Source organism: Engystomops pustulosus, chromosome 1 (genome assembly GCF_040894005.1).
Source record: "Engystomops pustulosus chromosome 1, aEngPut4.maternal, whole genome shotgun sequence".
NCBI lineage: Eukaryota > Metazoa > Chordata > Amphibia > Anura > Leptodactylidae > Engystomops > Engystomops pustulosus.
This window is the reverse complement of record NC_092411.1, coordinates 203,396,360-203,416,653: the sequence shown is the minus strand read 5'-3', so window position 1 is coordinate 203,416,653 and position 20,294 is coordinate 203,396,360. Positions and strand designations below refer to the sequence as shown.

At 42.1% G+C, this 20,294-nt stretch overlaps 1 protein-coding gene across 3 annotated transcripts in view; it reads left to right on the top strand.

The window, feature by feature from the left end:
• The window catches only part of EMCN (endomucin), an 85,821-nt gene extending 66,057 nt beyond the window's left edge, over positions 1–19,764 (top strand). For 2 of the 3 annotated variants that reach the window (XM_072118471.1, XM_072118487.1), the window contains exons 7-12: positions 12,674–12,766; positions 14,267–14,302; positions 15,025–15,114; positions 16,918–16,942; positions 17,853–17,914; positions 19,425–19,764. In XM_072118471.1, coding sequence (XP_071974572.1) covers positions 12,674–12,766; positions 14,267–14,302; positions 15,025–15,114; positions 16,918–16,942; positions 17,853–17,914; positions 19,425–19,471 — 353 coding nt within the window. In that variant the 3' untranslated portion in view covers positions 19,472–19,764. Of the gene's footprint in view, positions 1–12,673; positions 12,767–14,266; positions 14,303–15,024; positions 15,115–16,662; positions 16,866–16,917; positions 16,943–17,852; positions 17,915–19,424 lie in introns of those variants that run through there. The other variant, XM_072118479.1, reaches the window with a different exon arrangement.
• The last annotated feature ends 530 nt before the right edge of the window (positions 19,765–20,294 follow it).

Genomic DNA, 20,294 nt, shown 5'->3' with positions numbered 1-20,294 from the left:
TGTGCCACAAGATCAGCACTCACATGCACCGGGAAGAAAAAGGTGAACTCCAACAGACGTCAGCGGGGGAAATTGGACCCATGATCTTAGTGAATAGCGGCAGACCCGAATCCTCGTTGGACAACGCACAGTGGGGATCGCGACAGGACGGGTAAGTAAATGTGCCCCATAGTCTTATGCATATGAAATGTCTTATTCATATGAAATGTCCGGGAGTTACTGCATGTGGTTATGAATGCTGAATCCAGGTGGTGAGGCAGGGCTCCATAGCACATGTCTGGCCACTGCTGTCAGGGTGCAGGGGTGGATGTATACAAGACAGCCATCTCATATCTATGTGACAACATGGCTACATTTATGGGAAATTATCTTCACACTAATACATTTTTTCAATACATTAAAACAATGTATTTTAAATGCCAGAATAAATAAATTAAAAGTTAATGCCCAGATGAGAATACCACTTTAATTAAAACATTGGCTCACTTTTTGGCCTATAGTAGTTGATGGAGAAGTTTTTTAATGATTTTAGCCTGCTACTGCAAATGTAAAATATTACAGTAAAAAGTAGGATTAGACATTTCGATCCTTTGCTGTGTTTCTGTTCCAAATGAGTAAAGTTGTGGATCTCATGCCCATCACAGTTAATTGGTACCGTCTGTCATACATTTGCTGATTCATACTGCTTAAATAATTGCCTGGATCTGCAAACTGTCAATACAAAATGTTTTTACTCGACACTTTGGTCAGTTGTTCTTTTCTCTCTCTGTCTCTTGTGATTTTCCAAACTATGACAGATGATATAGAGTCTTGGGTAATGTGCTGCAGTAATAGTAGAAGTGAATTTGAATGTGTAAAGGCAGATGAGGATATGTGAAATGATTCCTAATGTTACAGTCTATGTTGTGCCAGGAATGTTATGTGTCTGGGCAGTACTGCCAGCAGTATCATTTGCCAGGAGTTTCAAAAAAAACACTTTCACCCTATAATCGAACAGGGGTGATGCTATGACGCATAGTTAGCATCTCTCCATCTGCCACTTCATTATTGAAACTTCAGAACCAGTCGATGGAAAATACTAAGGCCCTAAAAGTATATATTGTTAGTAATACCATGTAAAACTAAAAGGAAATCTATCATGTTCTTGAAGTATACTTTTATATTGTGTTATACTAAGTTCCATTCCTTATAATAATTGTTTTTATATTTTCTTAGGCATAAGTGCTTTGGCTCCAGCTTTACTACCTAATCCATGTCACACATAGAATTTTTTAGGTGCACTTGTTCTTGGTATACATTGCCTCCTGCTTACTTCATTAATGAAGTTTGTGGTTTAGCTTGGTGCATCTTTAAAAAGAACAAAAAGCAGTTACCCCCTATTTAACAGTTAGTGTCTATTTTTTCAAATAGCAATATTGCTTTATAGTTAACTAGCTGTAGCCCTGGCATTGCCCAGTATAGTATATAACTGCTCTAACTATAAGAAAATACAATGGGTTAACTACTAAGAATGATAATGACAAATTGATACTCCAGTCACAGCCAGAGCTGCAGTCATATGAGGTGATATAATGGTAGATAGATGATTGCAGCTCTGTATGTGACTTGGAGTAAATAATGGCAAGGATGAGACTGTGGCGGTGGATGTGACTGGAGTATTATATATGAAATAAGCATAAGAGTTGAGTATATATTGTATCATATTACCTCACATATGACTTCACATATTACCTCACATAACCTCACAAATCACCTCACATATTAACTCAATCAGATTGATACTCACAGCGAGAGCTGCAGTCATCTGAGATGATATACTGGTAGATATGGATGTGACTGGAGTATATAATGGCATGGATGCTGCTCTGGGTGTGACTGGAACATAATAGATTATGTAAGCTGCACAATTGAAAACATATTACCTCACACATAAGCTGCCTTATATTAAGAATGATAATTGCAGATTGATACTTCAGTCACAGCCAGAGCTGTAGGAATCTGAGATGATCTAACAGTTCATAGATGACTGTCGCTCTGGATGTGACTGTAGTATCACAAATTATATAAGCATCACAATTTATAACATATTATTCTAATGTTACCTCACATATTACCTCCCATATTACCTCTTATCACCTCACATATTACCTCATATTATGTCACATCACTTTATACATAACCTCGCATGTTACCTCATATCACCTCACATATTACTTTACATATTACAATGTATCACCTCACATATGACTTTGCATAGTCCCTAAAATATCAGCTCACAAATAAGCTGTCCTATACTACAGTAACCAATCAAAGCTCAGAGCTTATATTAGATGGTGGTTAATAAGTGTAATTTGGAAAGCACAGGGGGAAATTTCAACTCAAAATCTAGTCTATTATGTTCCCTGAGTCACAGGAGGCGGCTGTGCTAAATTTGGTGATTGTAAATGCGCCATTGCAAATCCCTTTAGTGGATATACAGTACACACATATACACTCGTTGGGGGTTATTAAATTCATTAAAGTGGCTTTGGCCCTTTTATAAATGTTCTTATGGAGTACTTTCTACGTGGGATTTTTTTTTTCAAAAACTCCCAAAAAAGTCTCAAAATGCATAAAAGGTCTTAGCACATACACCAGAAGGGTACTAGATTAACTGTGAGACTTTTTATGGGACTTTTTGCAAAAGTCCTAATTCATGAATCTGGCTTTGGATGTTGCATGGCGTTGTACTAGCAGCAGTTCTATGTTTACTCCAGCTTAATGAAGAAGTGGAAATAGTCCTGTGAAACTTTTTAGCAATGAAAGTCCCAAAAAACCTCAATGCCACTTCTTTGAGATTTTTTTACACCAAAAAAGCCCAGGAGAACTAGTGATACATAACACCATACACTCAGCTTTATATGTTAGATAAAATCCATTATATACAGAAGTAAATAAACTTGAGCATGATGATGGACAACACAGGTACATAGCCCTTTTTTGGCTCCATTTAGTATAGTACCATAGTAGGACTGTTATAATAGTACATGGTGCCTATACTCCTGTTTTCTTCCAATATAATATAACAAATTTGACAATAATGTTAATAGCCTGAAGAGACAGATTTTTTATAATTTAGTATCACAAGAATACATTTTTGGGAATAGCATAACCCCCACCCCTTTCTAAAAACTGGTTAATCTTTTCCTATAATATCTTGTCTATAATATACTGCTTTATACAGTATTTGCCTAAAGATTTCCACAAAACTAACCTTGGTTTCCACTTCAGCTGGCAATCACCTGTTAATGGGTGAAAATGTACAAGATGAAAACAGAATAAGGAGTGCATTCAAAGTAAAAATTATTTTCTTCACCTTTGTAGGCATTTAGCAGTAGAAGCATGCCCAGACAAATAGAATTTTCATAAACTTTATTCATGCATAAATCACAGGTGACTGTCTGCCAGTTTATAAAATATGGAGTAGAATATGAAATACACTGTATATTTTATCACACTGTGGACTTAGGGTTTTGTAGTCACACTTTGATTTATGTTTGTATAATAGAATGTTTTATGCAAATATATGTTCACATGTGTTCACAAAAATGTGAATAACCCAAATTATAAATGTGTCTGCCTGGGAAAACTCAGTCTGGCTGTAGATTAATATAGTCAGCAACTAGTGGGATAATGTAGTTTATGTAGTTGTAAAATGTGCATAGAAATTAAAACTGGATATAGAAGTCACAATCTTTACAAAATTTTTCCTTAATAATTACGGTACATATCATTTTATTGTTAAAGTGTCTCTAAAAAACCCCTGGGGGCCCGGCCAGAGGTATCAAAACTAAAAATACAGCTACCAGAATCCAGCTCCTGGTTCCAGTTTCATGGCAAGGGTCAAGAGTGTTGTGGAACTGATGCTTGACGTGACGCTGAAAGAGGAAGCTAGAGCACAGTAAATATGTTTTTTTTTTTACCCCTAACGCCCTTCAAGTCTCATTTAGAGGCGTTAGATTTTTTTAAAAAACTTTAATAAAAGTAGAAGCCGAAACAATCAAAAAAATGTTGGCAGCAATAATAACGCTCAAAATGGTTTTGCCATTGTTGAATATGCTCAGATATACTGAAACACCGAGAGGTGTCAGAGACTACATTAATGATTAGACACAGGTAGAAGTAGCATCCAGCAGCTCCCATTGAGCCACGTCTACTCCATGAACTGCAGATGACTTCTCTAGGCCGTGGTTTATCTTGGCAGAAGTTACCCTCCAATATATTTTGCTCCTTGTAGTACATCTCCACACTTCCCCCTAAAAATACCATATTCACCTACAGTATAATACCCCCGAGGAAATAAAACTATGCCCCACACTGTATACAGCACAAGTGACCACAGAGTCTCCATCTCATATTTTTCAAATATATCCCAACAATACAGAATATATTATAGTTCCCCATTAATTTGTTAGAATAAACAGAATGCCTCCAATTTAATTTAATTATATATAACCCCATCATCTGAATTAATAATATTACAAATACACAGTGTATGTAAATTATTAATGTAAAATGAGTAACAAAATTTGGAGAAAATTACTTAATCATTCTTCTCTTTCATGAAAAGAAGTGTTTTACAATAGCGTTAGCTTCTAAACTAACAGAACATCTTTCAGAGCATGGCCCGATCATCCTAAATGAATTGTGTGACTGTAGACCACAATAATCTCAAGCCAGGAGTCATGAATAGAGATGAGCGAACATACTCGTCCGAGCTTGATGCTCGTTCGAGCATTAGCGTACTCGAAACTGCTCGTTGCTCGGACGAATACTTCGCCCGCTCGAGAAAATGGCAGCTCCCGCCGTTTTGCTTTTTGGCGGCCAGAAACAGAGCCAATCACAAGCCAGGAGACTCTGCACTCCACCCAGCATGACGTGGTACCCTTACACGTCGATAGCAGTGGTTGGCTGGCCAGATCAGGTGACCCTGGAATAGACTAGCCCCTGCCTGCGCTGCTCGGATCATTCTGTGTCTGGATGCCGCTAGGGAGAGAGCTGCTGCTGGTCAGGGAAAGCGTTAGGCTGTTCAATTAGAATAGTGTTAGGCAGGAGTGATTCTACAAGAACCCAACAGCCCTTCTTAGGGCTACAATAACGTTATACCGTTTGCTACCGTTGTGTTTAGCTCTTAGTGACACACATATCCACCTCAAACACCAAAGTGGGAAAATTTATTAGGGGTTTGATTTCAATTAGGCACAGTCTGCCATTTACTTTTTATTTTACGTTTATTTTTTCATAACTCAGCGTCATCTCATCTGGCATAGCAGTGTGCTTTCATACTTGGCTAGAAAATAGCCATAGGAGAATCCAAACGGCTTACTTAGGCCTACAATAGCGTTATATATATTTTATTTCTGGTTGATCTGCTGGTGGCTGTCCTTGCTGTAGTGCATCTACTACCATATTGTGAGGAATTTGTAGTGAGACTTGCGACCGTTGTGTTTAGCGCTTAGTGACGCACATATCCATCGCAAAGACCGAAGTGGGAAAATTTATTAGGGGTTTGAATTCAATTAGGCACAGTCTGCCATTTACTTTTTATTTTACGTTTATTTTTTCATAACTCAGCGTCATCTCTTCTGGCATAGCAGTGTGCTTTCATACTTGGCTAGAAAATAGCCATAGGAGAATCCAAACGGCTTACTTAGGCCTACAATAGCGTTATATATATTTTATTTCTGGTTGATCTGCTGGTGGCTGTCCTTGCTGTAGTGCATCTACTACCATATTGTGAGGAATTTGTAGTGAGACTTGCAACCGTTGTGTTTAGCGCTTAGTGACGCACATATCCATCGCAAAGACCGAAGTGGGAAAATTTATTAGGGGTTTGATTTCAATTAGGCACAGTCTGCCATTTACTTTTTATTTTACGTTTATTTTTTCGTAACTCAGCGTCATCTCATCTGGCATAGCAGTGTGCTTTCATACTTGGCTAGAAAATAGCCATAGCAATAGGATAGCATCGTTTGGTTTTAAAAACTAAAAAACACAAAAAAACACAAAAAAAAAAAAAAAAAAAAATTAAAGTTATAACTTTCATTTTCAAAATGTTTAACCCGAGGGCTAGGGGTAGAGGACGAGGGCGGGGACGTGGGCGTCCAACTGCTGCAGGGGTCAGAGGCCGTGGTCCTGGGCGGGGTGAGACACCACCTGCTGATGAGGGAGCAGGGGAACGCCGCAGAGCTACACTCCCTAGGTTCATGTCTGAAGTTACTGGGACTCGTGGTAGAGCACTGTTGAGGCCAGAACAGTGCGAACAGGTGATGTCGTGGATTGCCGACAATGCTTCGAGCAATTTGTCCACCAGTCAGTCTTCCACGCAGTCCACCCATGTCACCGAAATCGGCACTCCTCCAGCTCCTGCACCTCAGCCTCCTCCCCCCCAGTCTGCCCCCTCCCAGGAAAATTTGGCAATTGAACCGGCATACTCTGAGGAACTGTTTTCTGGACCCTTCCCACAGTCACAAACCACTTGTCCGGTTGCTGCTGAGCAATTTTCCGATGCCCAGGTTTTCCACCAGTCGCAGTATGTGGGTGTTGATGACCTTCTTGACGTAGTGGAAGAAGTGTGTAAAGAGGTGTCCGACGATGAGGAGACACAGTTGTCAGACAGTGGTGAAGTTGTTGTCAGGGCAGGAAGTCCGAGGGGGGAGCAGACTGAGGGATCGGAGGATGATGAGGTGACAGACCCAAGCTGGGTTGAGAGGCCGGGTGAACACAGTGCTTCTGAGACGGAGGAGAGTCCTCGACCAGAACAGGTTGGAAGAGGCAGTGGTGGGGCCAGACGGAGAGGCAGGGCCAGAGCAGGTGCATCAGCGCCAAATGTGTCACGTAGTGAAGCTCCCGCGGCGAGGGCTAGATTTTCAGAAGTCTGGAGGTTCTTTAAGGAAACACCGGATGACCGACGGACTGTGGTGTGCAACCTTTGCCAAACCAGGATCAGCAGGGGTTCCACCACTACTAGCTTAACTACCACCAGTATGCGCAGGCATATGAATGCTAAACACCCCACTCAGTGGCACCAAGCCCGTTCACCTCCGGCCGTGCACACCACTGCTCCTTCCCCTGTGTCAGCTGATAGTCAGCCCCCTGCCCAGGACCCTGGCACAAAAACCCCATCGTCGCCTCCACGATCCTCCACAGCATCCACCATCGTTCAGCTCTCCATACCCCAGACGCTGGAGCGGAAACGGAAATATAGTGCAACCCACCCGCACGCCCAAGCCCTTAATGTCCACATCTCCAGATTGCTTAGCCTGGAGATGCTGCCCTATAGGCTAGTAGAGACCGAGGCCTTTCGCAACCTCATGGCGGCGGCCGCCCCTCGGTATTCGGTCCCCAGCCGCCACTACTTTTCCCGATGTGCCGTCCCAGCCCTGCACCAGCACGTATCAGACAACATCATCCGTGCCCTGACCAACGCCGTTTCTGACAAGGTCCACCTGACCACGGACACGTGGACAAGTGCTGCCGGGCAGGGCCACTATATATCGCTGACGGCACATTGGGTTAACTTGGTGGAGGCTGGGACCGAGTCTGACCCTGCGGCTGGTCATATACTGCCGACGCCGAGGATTGCGGGGCCTACCTCGGTCCAGGTCTTTCAGGCCTACTATGCCTCCTCCTCCTCCCACCCCTCCTCCACCTCCTCCTCCGAACTACCATCCGTGGGCATGGCGCCATCAGTCGCTAGCTCTAGGCACAGCAGAAGTGCCGTCGCTAAGCGACAGCAGGCGGTGCTCAAACTACTGAGCCTAGGCGATAAAAGGCACACCGCCCAAGAACTATTACAGGGCATCACGGCGCAGACTGATCTGTGGCTGGCACCGCTGAACCTGAAGCCAGGCATGGTTGTGTGTGACAACGGCCGTAACCTGGTGGCGGCTCTGCAACTCGGCAGACTGACACATGTGCCATGCCTGGCCCATGTGTTAAATCTGATAGTTCAGCGTTTCCTCAAGACATACCCCAATCTGTCTGATTTGCTCATGAAGGTGCGCCGCATCTGTGCGCATTTCAGGAAGTCCAGCACAGATGCTGCCACTCTCAGGGCAGCGGAGCGCCGCCTCCAACTGCCCGCTCACCGACTGTTGTGCGACGTGCCCAGGAGGTGGAATTCAACATTAACCATGTTATCCAGAGTTTACCAGCAGCGCAGAGCGATATTAGACTGCCAGATGTCAACTTCCACCAGAACTGGTAGTCAGGTCAGTCAGCTTCCTCAAGTCTACAATGAGGAGTGGACGTGGATGTCTGATATCTGTCAGGTGCTGAGTAACTTTGAGGAGTCAACACAGATGGTCAGTGGCGATGCCGCCATCATCAGCCTCACCATCCCGCTGCTTGGCCTGTTGAAAAACTCTCTGATCAGCATGAAGTCGGAAGCTTTGCGCTCGTCACAAGAGACGGGGGAAGAAGATTCCCTTGTTGATAGCCAAAGCACCCTCAGGTCTGTTTCTCAGCGCATATCGGAGGAGGTGGAGGAGGATGAGGAGGAAGAGGAGGAGAATGTTGGCGAGACACAAGAGGGGAGCATTGCTCAGACCTTCAATGATCAGCGTGTATGGGCAGAAGAAGAGGAGTTGGAGGAGGAGGAGGAGATGGACAGTCAGGCCAGTGAGGGGAGTGAATTCTTGAGAGTTGGGACTCTGGCGCATATGGCAGATTTCATGCTAGGCTGCCTATCCCGTGACCCTCGCATTCAAAGAATTTATTCCAGCACCGATTACTGGGTATTCACTCTCCTGGACCCACGGTACAAGCAAAATCTTTCCACTCTCATCCCTGGAGAGGAAAGGAGTGTGAGAATGCATGAATACCAGCAGGCCCTGGTGCACAAGCAGAAACACTATTTCCCTTCTGACAGCGCTAGCGGCAGAGTGCGTAGTTCTGCGGGACAAGTAGCGAGGGAGAGTAGGCGAGCTGCCAGCTTGTCCAGCACTGGCAAGGGTACGCTTTACAAGGCTTTTGCCAGCTTTATGTCACCCCAGCAAGACACTGTCACCTGTCCCCAGTCTCGGCAGAGTAGGGCTGATCTTTACAGAAAGATGGTGAGGGAGTACGTAGCTGACCATACCATCGTCCTAAATGATCACACAGCTCCCTACAACTACTGGGTTTCAAAGCTGGACATGTGGCACGAACTGGCGCTGTACGCCTTGGAGGTTCTTGCCTGCCCTGCCACTAGCGTCTTGTCCGAGCGGGTTTTCAGTGCAGCTGGTGGCATCATCACCGATAAGCGTACACGCCTGTCGACTGACTGCGCTGACAGGCTGACGCTTATTAAGATGAATAAAGCCTGGATTTCTCATAATTTCCAATCTCCACCAGGTGAAGGAAGCTCAACCTGAATAATTTATGCACTCCTCCTCCTCATTTTCCTCCTTCTCCTGCTCTTTGTACACTAAAGCAGAGGAAACTGTCTATTTTTTGACAGGAACCACTGGCTCTAGCTATAGTACTTTATGCATTTAATTTTTCTGGAGGGCCACCTACCCGGTCCTCTGTTTTAAACAATTTTTGGGAGTGCCACATACAGGCACTCAATCTATTCAATTTTTCTGGAGGGCCACATACCCGGTCCTCTGTTTTAAAACATTTTTGGGCCTGCCACATTCAGGCACTCAATCTATTCAATTTTTCTGGAGGGCCACCTATCTGCTCCTCTGTTTTAAAACATTTTTGGGCCTGCCACATTCAGGCACTCAATCTATTCAATTTTTCTGGAGGGCCACCTACCTGCTCCTCTGGTTTGAAAACTTTTTTGGACTGCCACATACAGGCACTCAATCTATTTCATTTTTCTGGAGGGCCACCTACCTGCTCCTCTAGTTTGAAAACTTTTTTGGACTGCCACATACAGGCACTCAATCTATTTCATTTTTCTGGAGGGCCACCTACCTGCTCCTCTGGTTTGAAAACTTTTTTGGACTGCCACATACAGGCACTCAATCTATTTCATTTTTCTGGAGGGCCACCTACCTGCTCCTCTGGTTTGAAAACTTTTTTGGACTGCCACATACAGCCACTCAATCTATTTCATTTTTCTGGAGGGCCACCTACCTGCTCCTCTGGTTTGAAAACTTTTTTGGACTGCCACATACAGGCACTATCCAAATTAAATTGTCTCCATAGCAGCCTCCACACGTTGTCTCCATTGCTACCTCCAAAAGTCGTCCATATAGCTGCCTCCATACATCGTCCCCTTATCAAACGAGGTGTGTCAGGCAGAAATTTGGGTTGTTTTCATGGATTCCACATCAAAGTTGTTAACTTTGTCGCCACCCTGCTGTGTTATCCACAAAATATACTGGCAAACTTTTATCATTTACCGATATTATTTCAGCGCTTCTTGCGCATCTGTTGATTACACTGCTGTGTAATCCACAAAATATACTGCCAAACTTTTACCATTTACGGATATTATTTCAGCGCTTCTTGCGCATCTGTTTACATTCCCCTCACCCGCCATATCCCAAACTTATAAGAACGCTACTACACTTAACTTGGTGGAGACTGGGACCGAGTCTGACCCTGGGGCTGGTCATATACTGCCGACGCCGAGGATTGCAGGGCCTACCTCGGTCCAGGTCTCAAAGGCCTACTATACCTCCTCCTCCTCCCACTCCTCCTCCACCTCCTCCGAATTACCATCCGTGGGCATGGCGCCATCAGTCGCTAGCTCTAGACACAGCAGCAGTGCCGTCGCTAAGCGACAGCAGGCGGTGCTCAAACTGCTGAGCCTAGGCGATAAAAGGCACACCGCCCAAGAGCTATTACAGGGCATTCCACATCAAACTTGTTAACTTTGTCACCACCCTGCTGTGTAATCCACAAAATATACTGGCAAACTTTTATCATTTACCAATATTATTTCAGCGCTTCTTGCGCATCTGTTTACATTCCCCTCACCCGCCATATCCTAAACTTATAAGAACGCTACTACACTTGATCTTATACAAAAGGTTCTTAGAAGTGCTGTTTGGGGAGTAGCCTAGAGACAGGGGCTTGGATTGGCGAAAGCTCGCCTGGCAGCGGAGCGCCAGCTCCATCTCAAGATCCAACTAACATAGTTTTAACTGCAGCACCTTTAATCTACTACTAGTTCACTGCCTCCATACATCGTCCCCTTATCAAACGAGCTGTGTCAGGCAGAATTTTCAGGTGTTTCACCAGATACATAGTGGAACGCGGCCCATCTGTCGCCGCCATGCTGGAGACCTGAAGTTGCAATCATAGCAGCGCAATATGGATGCCCCATACTGTCGCTCTTAATCATGGAACCATTTCCGTAAAAACAATTAAAAATAGAACCTCTATGCTATTCCATTATTCCTAGGTGAAATATTCAAACGACCTGGCCTGCTTTGAAAATTATAATTTTTTCAAAGTAAACGCTTCTGGCCCCCGGCCCATTTTGGGTGGGGAGGAGCCGAGAGACAGGGGCTTGGACAGGCGAAAGCTCGCCTGGCGGTGGACCGCCAGCTCCATCCCATGATTAGGCAGCCTCAGAGGCATCCATGCATGCTGCCCCTGCTGTTTCCTGTCCATTTTGCCTCCACGATCCTCCACAGCGTCCACCAATGTCTCATTTCAACTCTCTATACCCCAGTTGCTGGAGCACGAGAGCATATGCAGCACATCATCCCCTTATCAAACAAGCTGTGTCAGGCAGAATTTTCAGGTGTTTCACCAGATACATAGTGGAACTCGGCCCATCTGTCGCCGCCATGCTGGAGACCTGAAGTTGCAATCATAGCAGTGCAATATGAATGCCCCATACTGTCGCTCTTAATCATGGAAGTTGTCTCCATGGCTGCCTCCACATGTGGTCCCCTTATCAAAAGAGCTGTGTCAGGCTCATTTTTCGGGTGTTTCACCAGATACGTTATGGAACTTGGTCACTATGTCGCCACCATGCTGTGTTATCGACTAAATATACCTTCAACCTTTTGTTCACATAGGAAATCATTTCACCTCCTTTGGTGAAACCTGAGTCCATTTAGGGTATGTCGCCATGAGACTCTCTAGCCTGCCACTGCTGCCGCTGCCTCTGCATGCCGTCCCCTATAGTGTCAGGGTCAATTATTGCATGTTTTAGATGCTATCTAGCCTCATTCGGTCACTCTGTCATGGCCATGCTGTTGCCCATAATTTTGGCATAATGGTGCGATTAAGCAGCCTCAGAGGCATCCATGCATGCTGCCCCTGCTGTTTCCTGTCCATTTCCGTGGTGTTTCCATCCTTTTCTGAGGTTCCCAGGTGTTTGGCCAAGCTTCCTTGTGCAGAGCCTTGGTCCCCTTGAAAAATGCTCAAGTCTCCCATTGACTTCAATGGGGCTCGTTATTCGAGACGAGCATTCGAGCATCGGGAAAAGTTCGTCTCGAATAACGAGTACCCGAGCATTTTAGTGCTCGCTCATCTCTAGTCTTGAATTAAAGAATGCCACTATTAGACTTGTCACATTCTTGGATAGACATATTAGTGTATAATAGAGGAAGATATATGGTAATATAATTTAAAGTAATTTGCTATACAATTCTGCAATATAAATGTGTTTACTTTATATAGAAACCTGTCAAATCTTAAATAAATTTGTACATTTACATTTGATTTATCTGTTTCACAGATGTAAACACTGACGATAACTCTACTGCTGGGCGGAACAATGTTCTTGCATACCCAGAAGGTTCTTCTGATCAGACAACATCAGACCAAACAGGTCAGTAGATATGGGTAGATATGTAGATTTGTAAGTGTATTTTATCCATGAGATAAGCAGTAGATAAAAGATTAGAGTGCAGGCCTGGACTGACAGTATGATGATTGTCAGTACCTTGTAGAAGTAAAGCCTCATGTACTCTAATGTACTCTAGAGCAGTATGGTGAACCTTTTAGAGACTGAATGCCCAAACTACAACCAAGGCCCACTTATTTATCTCAAAGTGCCAACACAGAAATGTAATTAGTGATTTGTGCACCCTGCTTGGTCACCAATAAAGCAGAAAATACAAGAAATTTGGATGATCATTGTAGCTTCTCTCTGGGGTCCCATAAACAGGAAGAATTGTCAGGAGCTGCAATGATAATCCAGATCTTTCCACATCTTTCCACTCCTCCAGTAGTCCCAAGTAGCACTGTCACTTTAAAATAGCTCTGTACACAGCAATTTCTGGGCTGTCTGGGAGTGCCTCTCTGTCCTCTCTGGGACTGCCTCTCTGTCCTCTCTGGTGATGACCTGGGTGCCACCTCTAGCACCTGTGCCATAGATTCGCAACCACTGCTCTAGAGGGTTTGAAATAACAGTAAATAAATGTAAAAATGTTTAAAAAAAAGTAAATCCCCCCCCCCCTTTCTCTAGAATACATATAAAAATAAACAGTAACAATCATAAACAAGTTAGGTATCGCCACTTACCAAATCCCATACTATCAAAATATAAAACCGTTGTTATTCCCGGCATTAAACACAGTAATGGAAAATAGCGGCCGTATGTCTGAATCGCCACTTTTTTGCAGTGGTTCCATCTATAAATATTTGAATAAAAAAATGTTAAACAGTCATAGAGGTCCTAAGTTGATATAAATTAAAACTTTGGTGTTCGGACCTGTGTAGGGTGTCATTACTTGAAGGACGCACTAAAGTATGAAAAAGTTATTGGCCTCAGAATTTGTCAAAATGTTGCGAAAACAGAGCCCACAAGAAAATGGTGCAAATTTGATTATTTTTTTGTCATTTTAACCACACTTGGAATTTTTTTCCAGTACATTACTATGGCACAACTGAAAAGTCCAATTTGTCCTGCAGAAAAAAAGCTCTCACACATCTATGTAAATGGAAAATCAAAAAGTTATAGCTTTTGGAATGAGGGGATTAAAAAGCAGAAACGCAAAAATGAAAAAGGACTGAGTCCCTAAAGGGTTAAGGCAATATCCAATCCGACCAGCAAGTGTGGAGTAGTTAATAGGGTTATTATAGAAAGTAAACAGATTCCAAATACTGGGCTACACACATGATTTATTGCAAAAAGCCATTTGACTGGCAGTAAATACCTAGCTAGATGGGCTGATCACGGAATACCATTGCACTGAATCATAGGGTCACTTCTTAGCCGAGCTTTATGGCAGCAGGTACTATGAATGCCCTTTGATTACATTACAATTGTGCTTTGTAATGTATTCACTTTATATATATTATATTACATTTTTCTTATATTTTCAAGGTGACATAAAACCAATACCACCAAGAAGTAAAAAAGGTAAATGTACATTGGTATAACAACTAATTTATTACTGCTTCTATCCATTGTAATATCTACTTCACATTTTCTAGATAACACTGCATTTTGATGTTGGTGTAATGATTCACAATATCCAAAACCCCTTTCATTCAATTCATTTTAATTCAGATCATATTATATAATTCTGTAGTCATCTATGTTGGTAAAAATGCACTAGCTCCAGGGTGTTCAGGCCAGCCACAATTTTGGAACAATTTGTTGTAGATCATATATAATTCTAAAGTTAGGGTGGATTCACACTGGAGTGTCTGTTGTGTCTATTGACAGTTTTTTGTCTCTGTTTTGCAACCGTTTCTTGGACATATTATAATTGTTATGACTTTGTAGTTTTTTCACATTTGCAAAGAAAAAATCTGAAGGTTTTAACATTGTTTAGAAAGCATAATACCTAAGAAATCTGAAGGTTTTAACATTGTTTAGAAAGCATAATACCTAAGAAATCTGAAGGTTTTAACATTGTTTAGAAAACATAATACTAAGACTTTCCAAGTTAACACTTTTCTCTGGACTTTTTCATGGAGAACAGGAGCCTGTATTATTCTAACACTGCTCATGATGGGAGCAGAGTTTATGGCAATAACTGTATTCAAAATAATTGCATTAACAATCACTATTTCCAAGAAATTTAGGATCAGTTTACACTTAGAATAAAAAGAGACTTTACCATTTTTTTCTTACAGGAGTAATTATTGGTGTAGTCTGTGTACTTGCTTCTGTTGTTTTTGTTGTCTTAATATTTCTGTACAAGATGTGCCAGAAAAAGCCCCAAGGTAAGAACACTCTTTTGTAAGTTGTCGAAAACTTTTTGTTCTAAAAATGAAAAATGTTAATAGCTGACTTCATACATCCACGACCAATTCAATATTAGAAAACTGGCGTGGAAGGGGAGATTCATGTGCTTTCTCTGCCAGAAAACTGGTGGAGAAGGCATAATAAACCTACCCACTGTATCCTAGAGTAAGGGCTTTATAGGGAGAACACAAGGCAGAATTTACTGCAAGGAAATAGTTCATCATATACTTCTACAAGCCACTGTGACCAGGGCCGGATTAAAGGAGGGGCTCCTGGGGCCCGAGCCCCAGGGCCCCCACCACCTTCACTTTTAAAGGGGCCCCCACCAGTTTCAGACAGTCAGTCTGACATCGCACATAGGGGTCTAGGATGTCAGCTGTGTCAGTGAGACAAAGCTGCCATCGCTGGGGGAGATCGCCGATGCACTGTTTTGGCTGCAGCAGGTTGTGATGGGATGCCAGCGGTGAGTGATGACGGCCAAAACTGTGGCCAAAACTGCGGCCAAAACAGTGCATCAGCGATCTCCCCCAGCGATGGCAGCTGTGTCTTCAGAGGCCGGCAGCTGCCCGAAGAACGAGGAAGAGTCGTGGGATCACTGGAAGGGAAGGTGAGGTAGGTATAAAGTTTATTATTTTGTGGCTATTTTCTACAGGGGGTTGGCGGCTAAATTCTACAGGGGCCTGGCAGGCTATATACTTCCAAAAACATTGTCAGAAGGGCCCCCACCAGTTTGCGCCCAGGGACCCTTAATCCGGCCCTGACTGTGACAAATAAAGACACCCAAAACTAGACCAGAACATGTTTGCTGCTGTTTAGACAGCATAATGGGTTGGATTTTTACAAATCCCATATAGATTACATCACCAAATAATTTGTCTGCAGATTTAGGATCCACAGATACAGCGGATACAAGACGCAAGGCACAGGCCACGTCTACATGTTTTGTTTTAACACGCACCTCTACAACAATGTGGTTGGGTCTTGGGCAGAACGCATAGGAATTTCCACTGAAACGCATGCGTTCTGAGATGAGCACAGGATTTTTTGCATGTAAAGTATGTAAAACACATGAAAATTTACATGCTTTCTGGTCAATCTACTTCCCCTTGCATTTAAGTTTAATTTAAAAACACAATAAAAATGAAATATGTGATGCAATACAAAGGTAATGCTCTGCTACACTGCCGCCAAAAAAATGACAGCAATTTTTTTCGGTGGATAACCACTATATTATACAATAAAGATATGATTTTTAATTTATACTGCTCATTATTGTTATTATTTCTCACATATAAACGGATCATAATGATTATGTGGAAGTATGAAAAAACACAATAGAATATAATCAAATATATTTATATCCACATAAATTCCCAATATGCACATAAATACATATTAGTTACACATCGTATAGACATGTATGCATAAATCACAGTATAAACACATACTGAAGACATATATACACATGAACACAAACATTATACACAATTTACATGATTTGCATTAGCTGTATACTTGCATTTCAGGAAAGACAATGGCAGAAGAGGAGAACATCAAAGCAGCTGGAGACACAGTCATTACCAAGGCCAGCCATTTTGTCTGCACACTCCATCCTCCCTCCCCCTCTGTCCTGTCTATCAGCCACCTGTAGCTGTTAAAAGCTATAAAGCCACTTATAGACCCCAATCATCAATAAATGTTCTGAATATTACAAAAATATTATAAAGAGAAATTAATACTATATTATAATATTAATATTATGACAATGTCTTCTCTTTTAGCTGCCGGAAACAGTGAAGTAAAAGTGTAAGTACCCTGCTGTCAAGACTAAATTAATATGTATCATTTACTGAAGACAAACCAGAAGTGAATGTCTTTATAAACCGTCTGTCCTGTTCCATGAACATCACGAATGTCAGTGACTCACACAGCACTAACCATAGACCTGTGGTTAGATTACCTACCTACTTACAGAAATACTGATTATTGAAAAGAACAATAGAAAGGTTAAAGGTAGTTGCACTTCATTTCGACCATAGAAAGGGAATGAGTATTTTTAGCGCTTAACTAAGCAGAATTCTACTAAGCTATTGTCATCTCTTCAGGAACCAACGCCTTAGACCTCCTGTAGCACTGGCTTCTGAATTTAATATGGCAGCTAAGGTGCAGATAAGAAAACAGATAAATAGAGCTAAGTTTAAAGGATACTTTCTTAAAGGACATCTATCAGTTAATACATCACTGGAGGGCGGTACACATCCCCCGTAGCGGTAGCGGGCCACTATGGCTGGGGGGGGGGATGCATACATTACAATACTCGGCTCCCCAGGCTAATTTACATAACTTTTAAAACTCTATATTTCCGCAATCACAGGATATAGAGTTATAATAAAAGAAGTCCTGAGGAACGATGCCTACTTTAAAAGGCTAGTGATAACCTAGGATAGGACATCATGAAAGACATCAGATAAATGCAGGGTCCACAATGCACTAAAACCAAGCACTGCTCAGTACATTGTACAGCACTGTACTCACATGTTCTGTGGATGCCTGGTAACTATAACTCTGACTACTGCTACAGTTTTGTCTTAAATCAAACTTGGTGAATAGTTTTTTTTTATTCCTTGTTAATAGTTTTGTATTCACATACTTTTCTTTGCAAATGACACATTTTAAATATACAATTAACTCGCACAATTACTTTTTTATGTTACAGATCTGCTCAAACTAAGGAAAGTGTTAAATTGCTTTCTGTAAAAACGGCTTCTCCGTATTCTGGTAAGTGTATGGGTTCTCCATCACAGTCTTCATATGCCCTTGGCAGGCATTGCCTAAATATTTAAACAGTTGCCTTTGAAATTAAATATTTGCAGGCTGCCAGGCTAATACCAGCTATATTTAAATTGAGATCATTTTGAATAATGTGTTCCCATAGGTTGCAAGGCGGAACATTGTACTTAACAACAAGTAAATTCAAGAGCTGAAAAAAGCTATTGTATTTAATGGGATTTTACACAGTTGCAAAAGTGCTGAAAATTAAAGAGGCAAAATGCATCTTAGTGGTCCACATTTACTATTAGTGCAGCATGGAACACATTCATGATGACTGCCCGTGATACGGCCTTCATAAATGTGGCTCATGTTTCAAGCGCCGGAAGTCCATTAACTGATTGCACCAGATTTTTTATGGTGCACTCAGTTTAAGGAGAGACAAAGCCGCATTTCTTTCGGCCTTCTGATTTGAATGTGGCGGCCAATGTGAATGTGCACTGGAACGCCCCCTTTCTGTGCACAGTAGTGTGTTGCAGCAAAATACTAGCACAAACACCTCATAAATATATGTGCAATCTACACCAGAATTCCTGTGTAGAGTGCTTAATAAGTGTGGGCCAGTTTTTTCCAGCTGCATCTATTCTAATGTTCCCTGACATATTTTGTTTTCTGGTCCCTATCAACAACCATGAAATGATCATTAAACCAATCACTGGCTGTAGTAGGTTGACCTCCTTATAAACTCAAAAGGTAGATTACAGTGGTACACAACATAACTAGAAATGCTTGAGCCTTGTAGCAATTATGCACCCCCTACCACCATAACTGTACATTGTGCCATACAATTCTACCAGTCACCATGACCTACAATTAACCCTTTATTAAAACTGATTATTAAAACTGATTTGATGACCTAACCCTACCAACTTCTGCACCCACAAAGAAAAAATGCTCCTTTTATTAGCCCCTTCACAGTATAATGGTACTGTATCATTTTCTATGGTTGCCTTTCAGTATCCATATGCTCGCATAATGCCCCCTCTGTTGTCCCCAATTAAAATTCCCCCTATTCCGTAGCCCCTCCACCTGATCCCTCTGTGCTAAACTTCATGTACCCCTCCATTTCCAACACACCTTGAGTATCCCTCTCTTTAGCTCCACCCTCCCCACACCCTGCGCCCCCCTTTGGGCAGTTGCCCTCCTGTCTGTAGTGCTTCCCTCTCATGTCTCCTCCTCACCCATTTGCAAGGAAATTGAGGGGAAAAAACAGATGCTCACCTCTCCTTATTCCTCAGCGGGAACCCAGCTACCCCCCTCCTGCCATTTCTCTGCCATGGCTCTTTCCCATTAGAGCAAAAGCCAACTGTGGTTGTTATGGCTGTAGTTCTGCGCAGAGATGTTACCAGTTATTTAGGACTATATAGGATTTTCTCATTCTTTATTTTGGTATTGAAAAGTGACTATATATATTTTCCTGATTGAATAATTACATTAATTATGTTTTTTATGTTACTAGATTCAAAAAGGATCTCGTCAAACTACATGGAGACAATTGAGTGTTGAAAGTGACATCAAATGACTACAACCAAGTGCCTTATTTTATAATTGCTTTGTAATTCATGAATAGAAACTTTTTTTTACTGCAGTTGTGCTGAAAGACCAACATACTGTACCAGCTTTTCAGAACTACAGAACATTTTTTTTTATCAAAGTTTTTATCTTTTTTAAATTCTGTTATTTGTTTTTATACTTTCCCATTTTGACAATCACAGCTTGTTTTTTTAAAAAAAAATGTGTTATTGTTTTAGAGGTTTGCATGTCCATGAAATAAAGAAAGGAAAATTCTGGAGTCAGAACATTCTGCTGCCATTTAGGCTATGTTGATTTCTTGTTTCTGCCCTCTACTGTAAGGATTTCCAATGTATCTTTACAATAGAGGGCTGAATTGTATCCTACTGCTTATGCAGTGAGATGATTCCTTCTGTTCAGCCTCTTCCTCCTGAAAGCAGAAGCATATGTGAACATCGGGACCAGGCAGTAATGGTCAGGATGTCTCCCTTGTTATACATCAGTGATGTAACATCTTACAACACTGAGGGAATGCCCAAAATGTAGTTCAGTGGAGGCCTGGGATGGAAGCTATACAATGATATCCATTCCCCATAAGTTATTATGGCCTTTGCTTAACAGATACTTTTATTTCTAACAGGGAAAAAACTAAAGTCTAATTACTTTCTCACCCTGTGTTTCCTGCTGGACAAAACATATAATGAGCAGATGGGGCCAAAATGATGCCTCTGTCAGCCAGTAGCAATCACATTTAGTTCACATTTAGTGAACGTCACCTGTTGACAGACCTAGGAATTGTCAGGTCATACAAATTGAA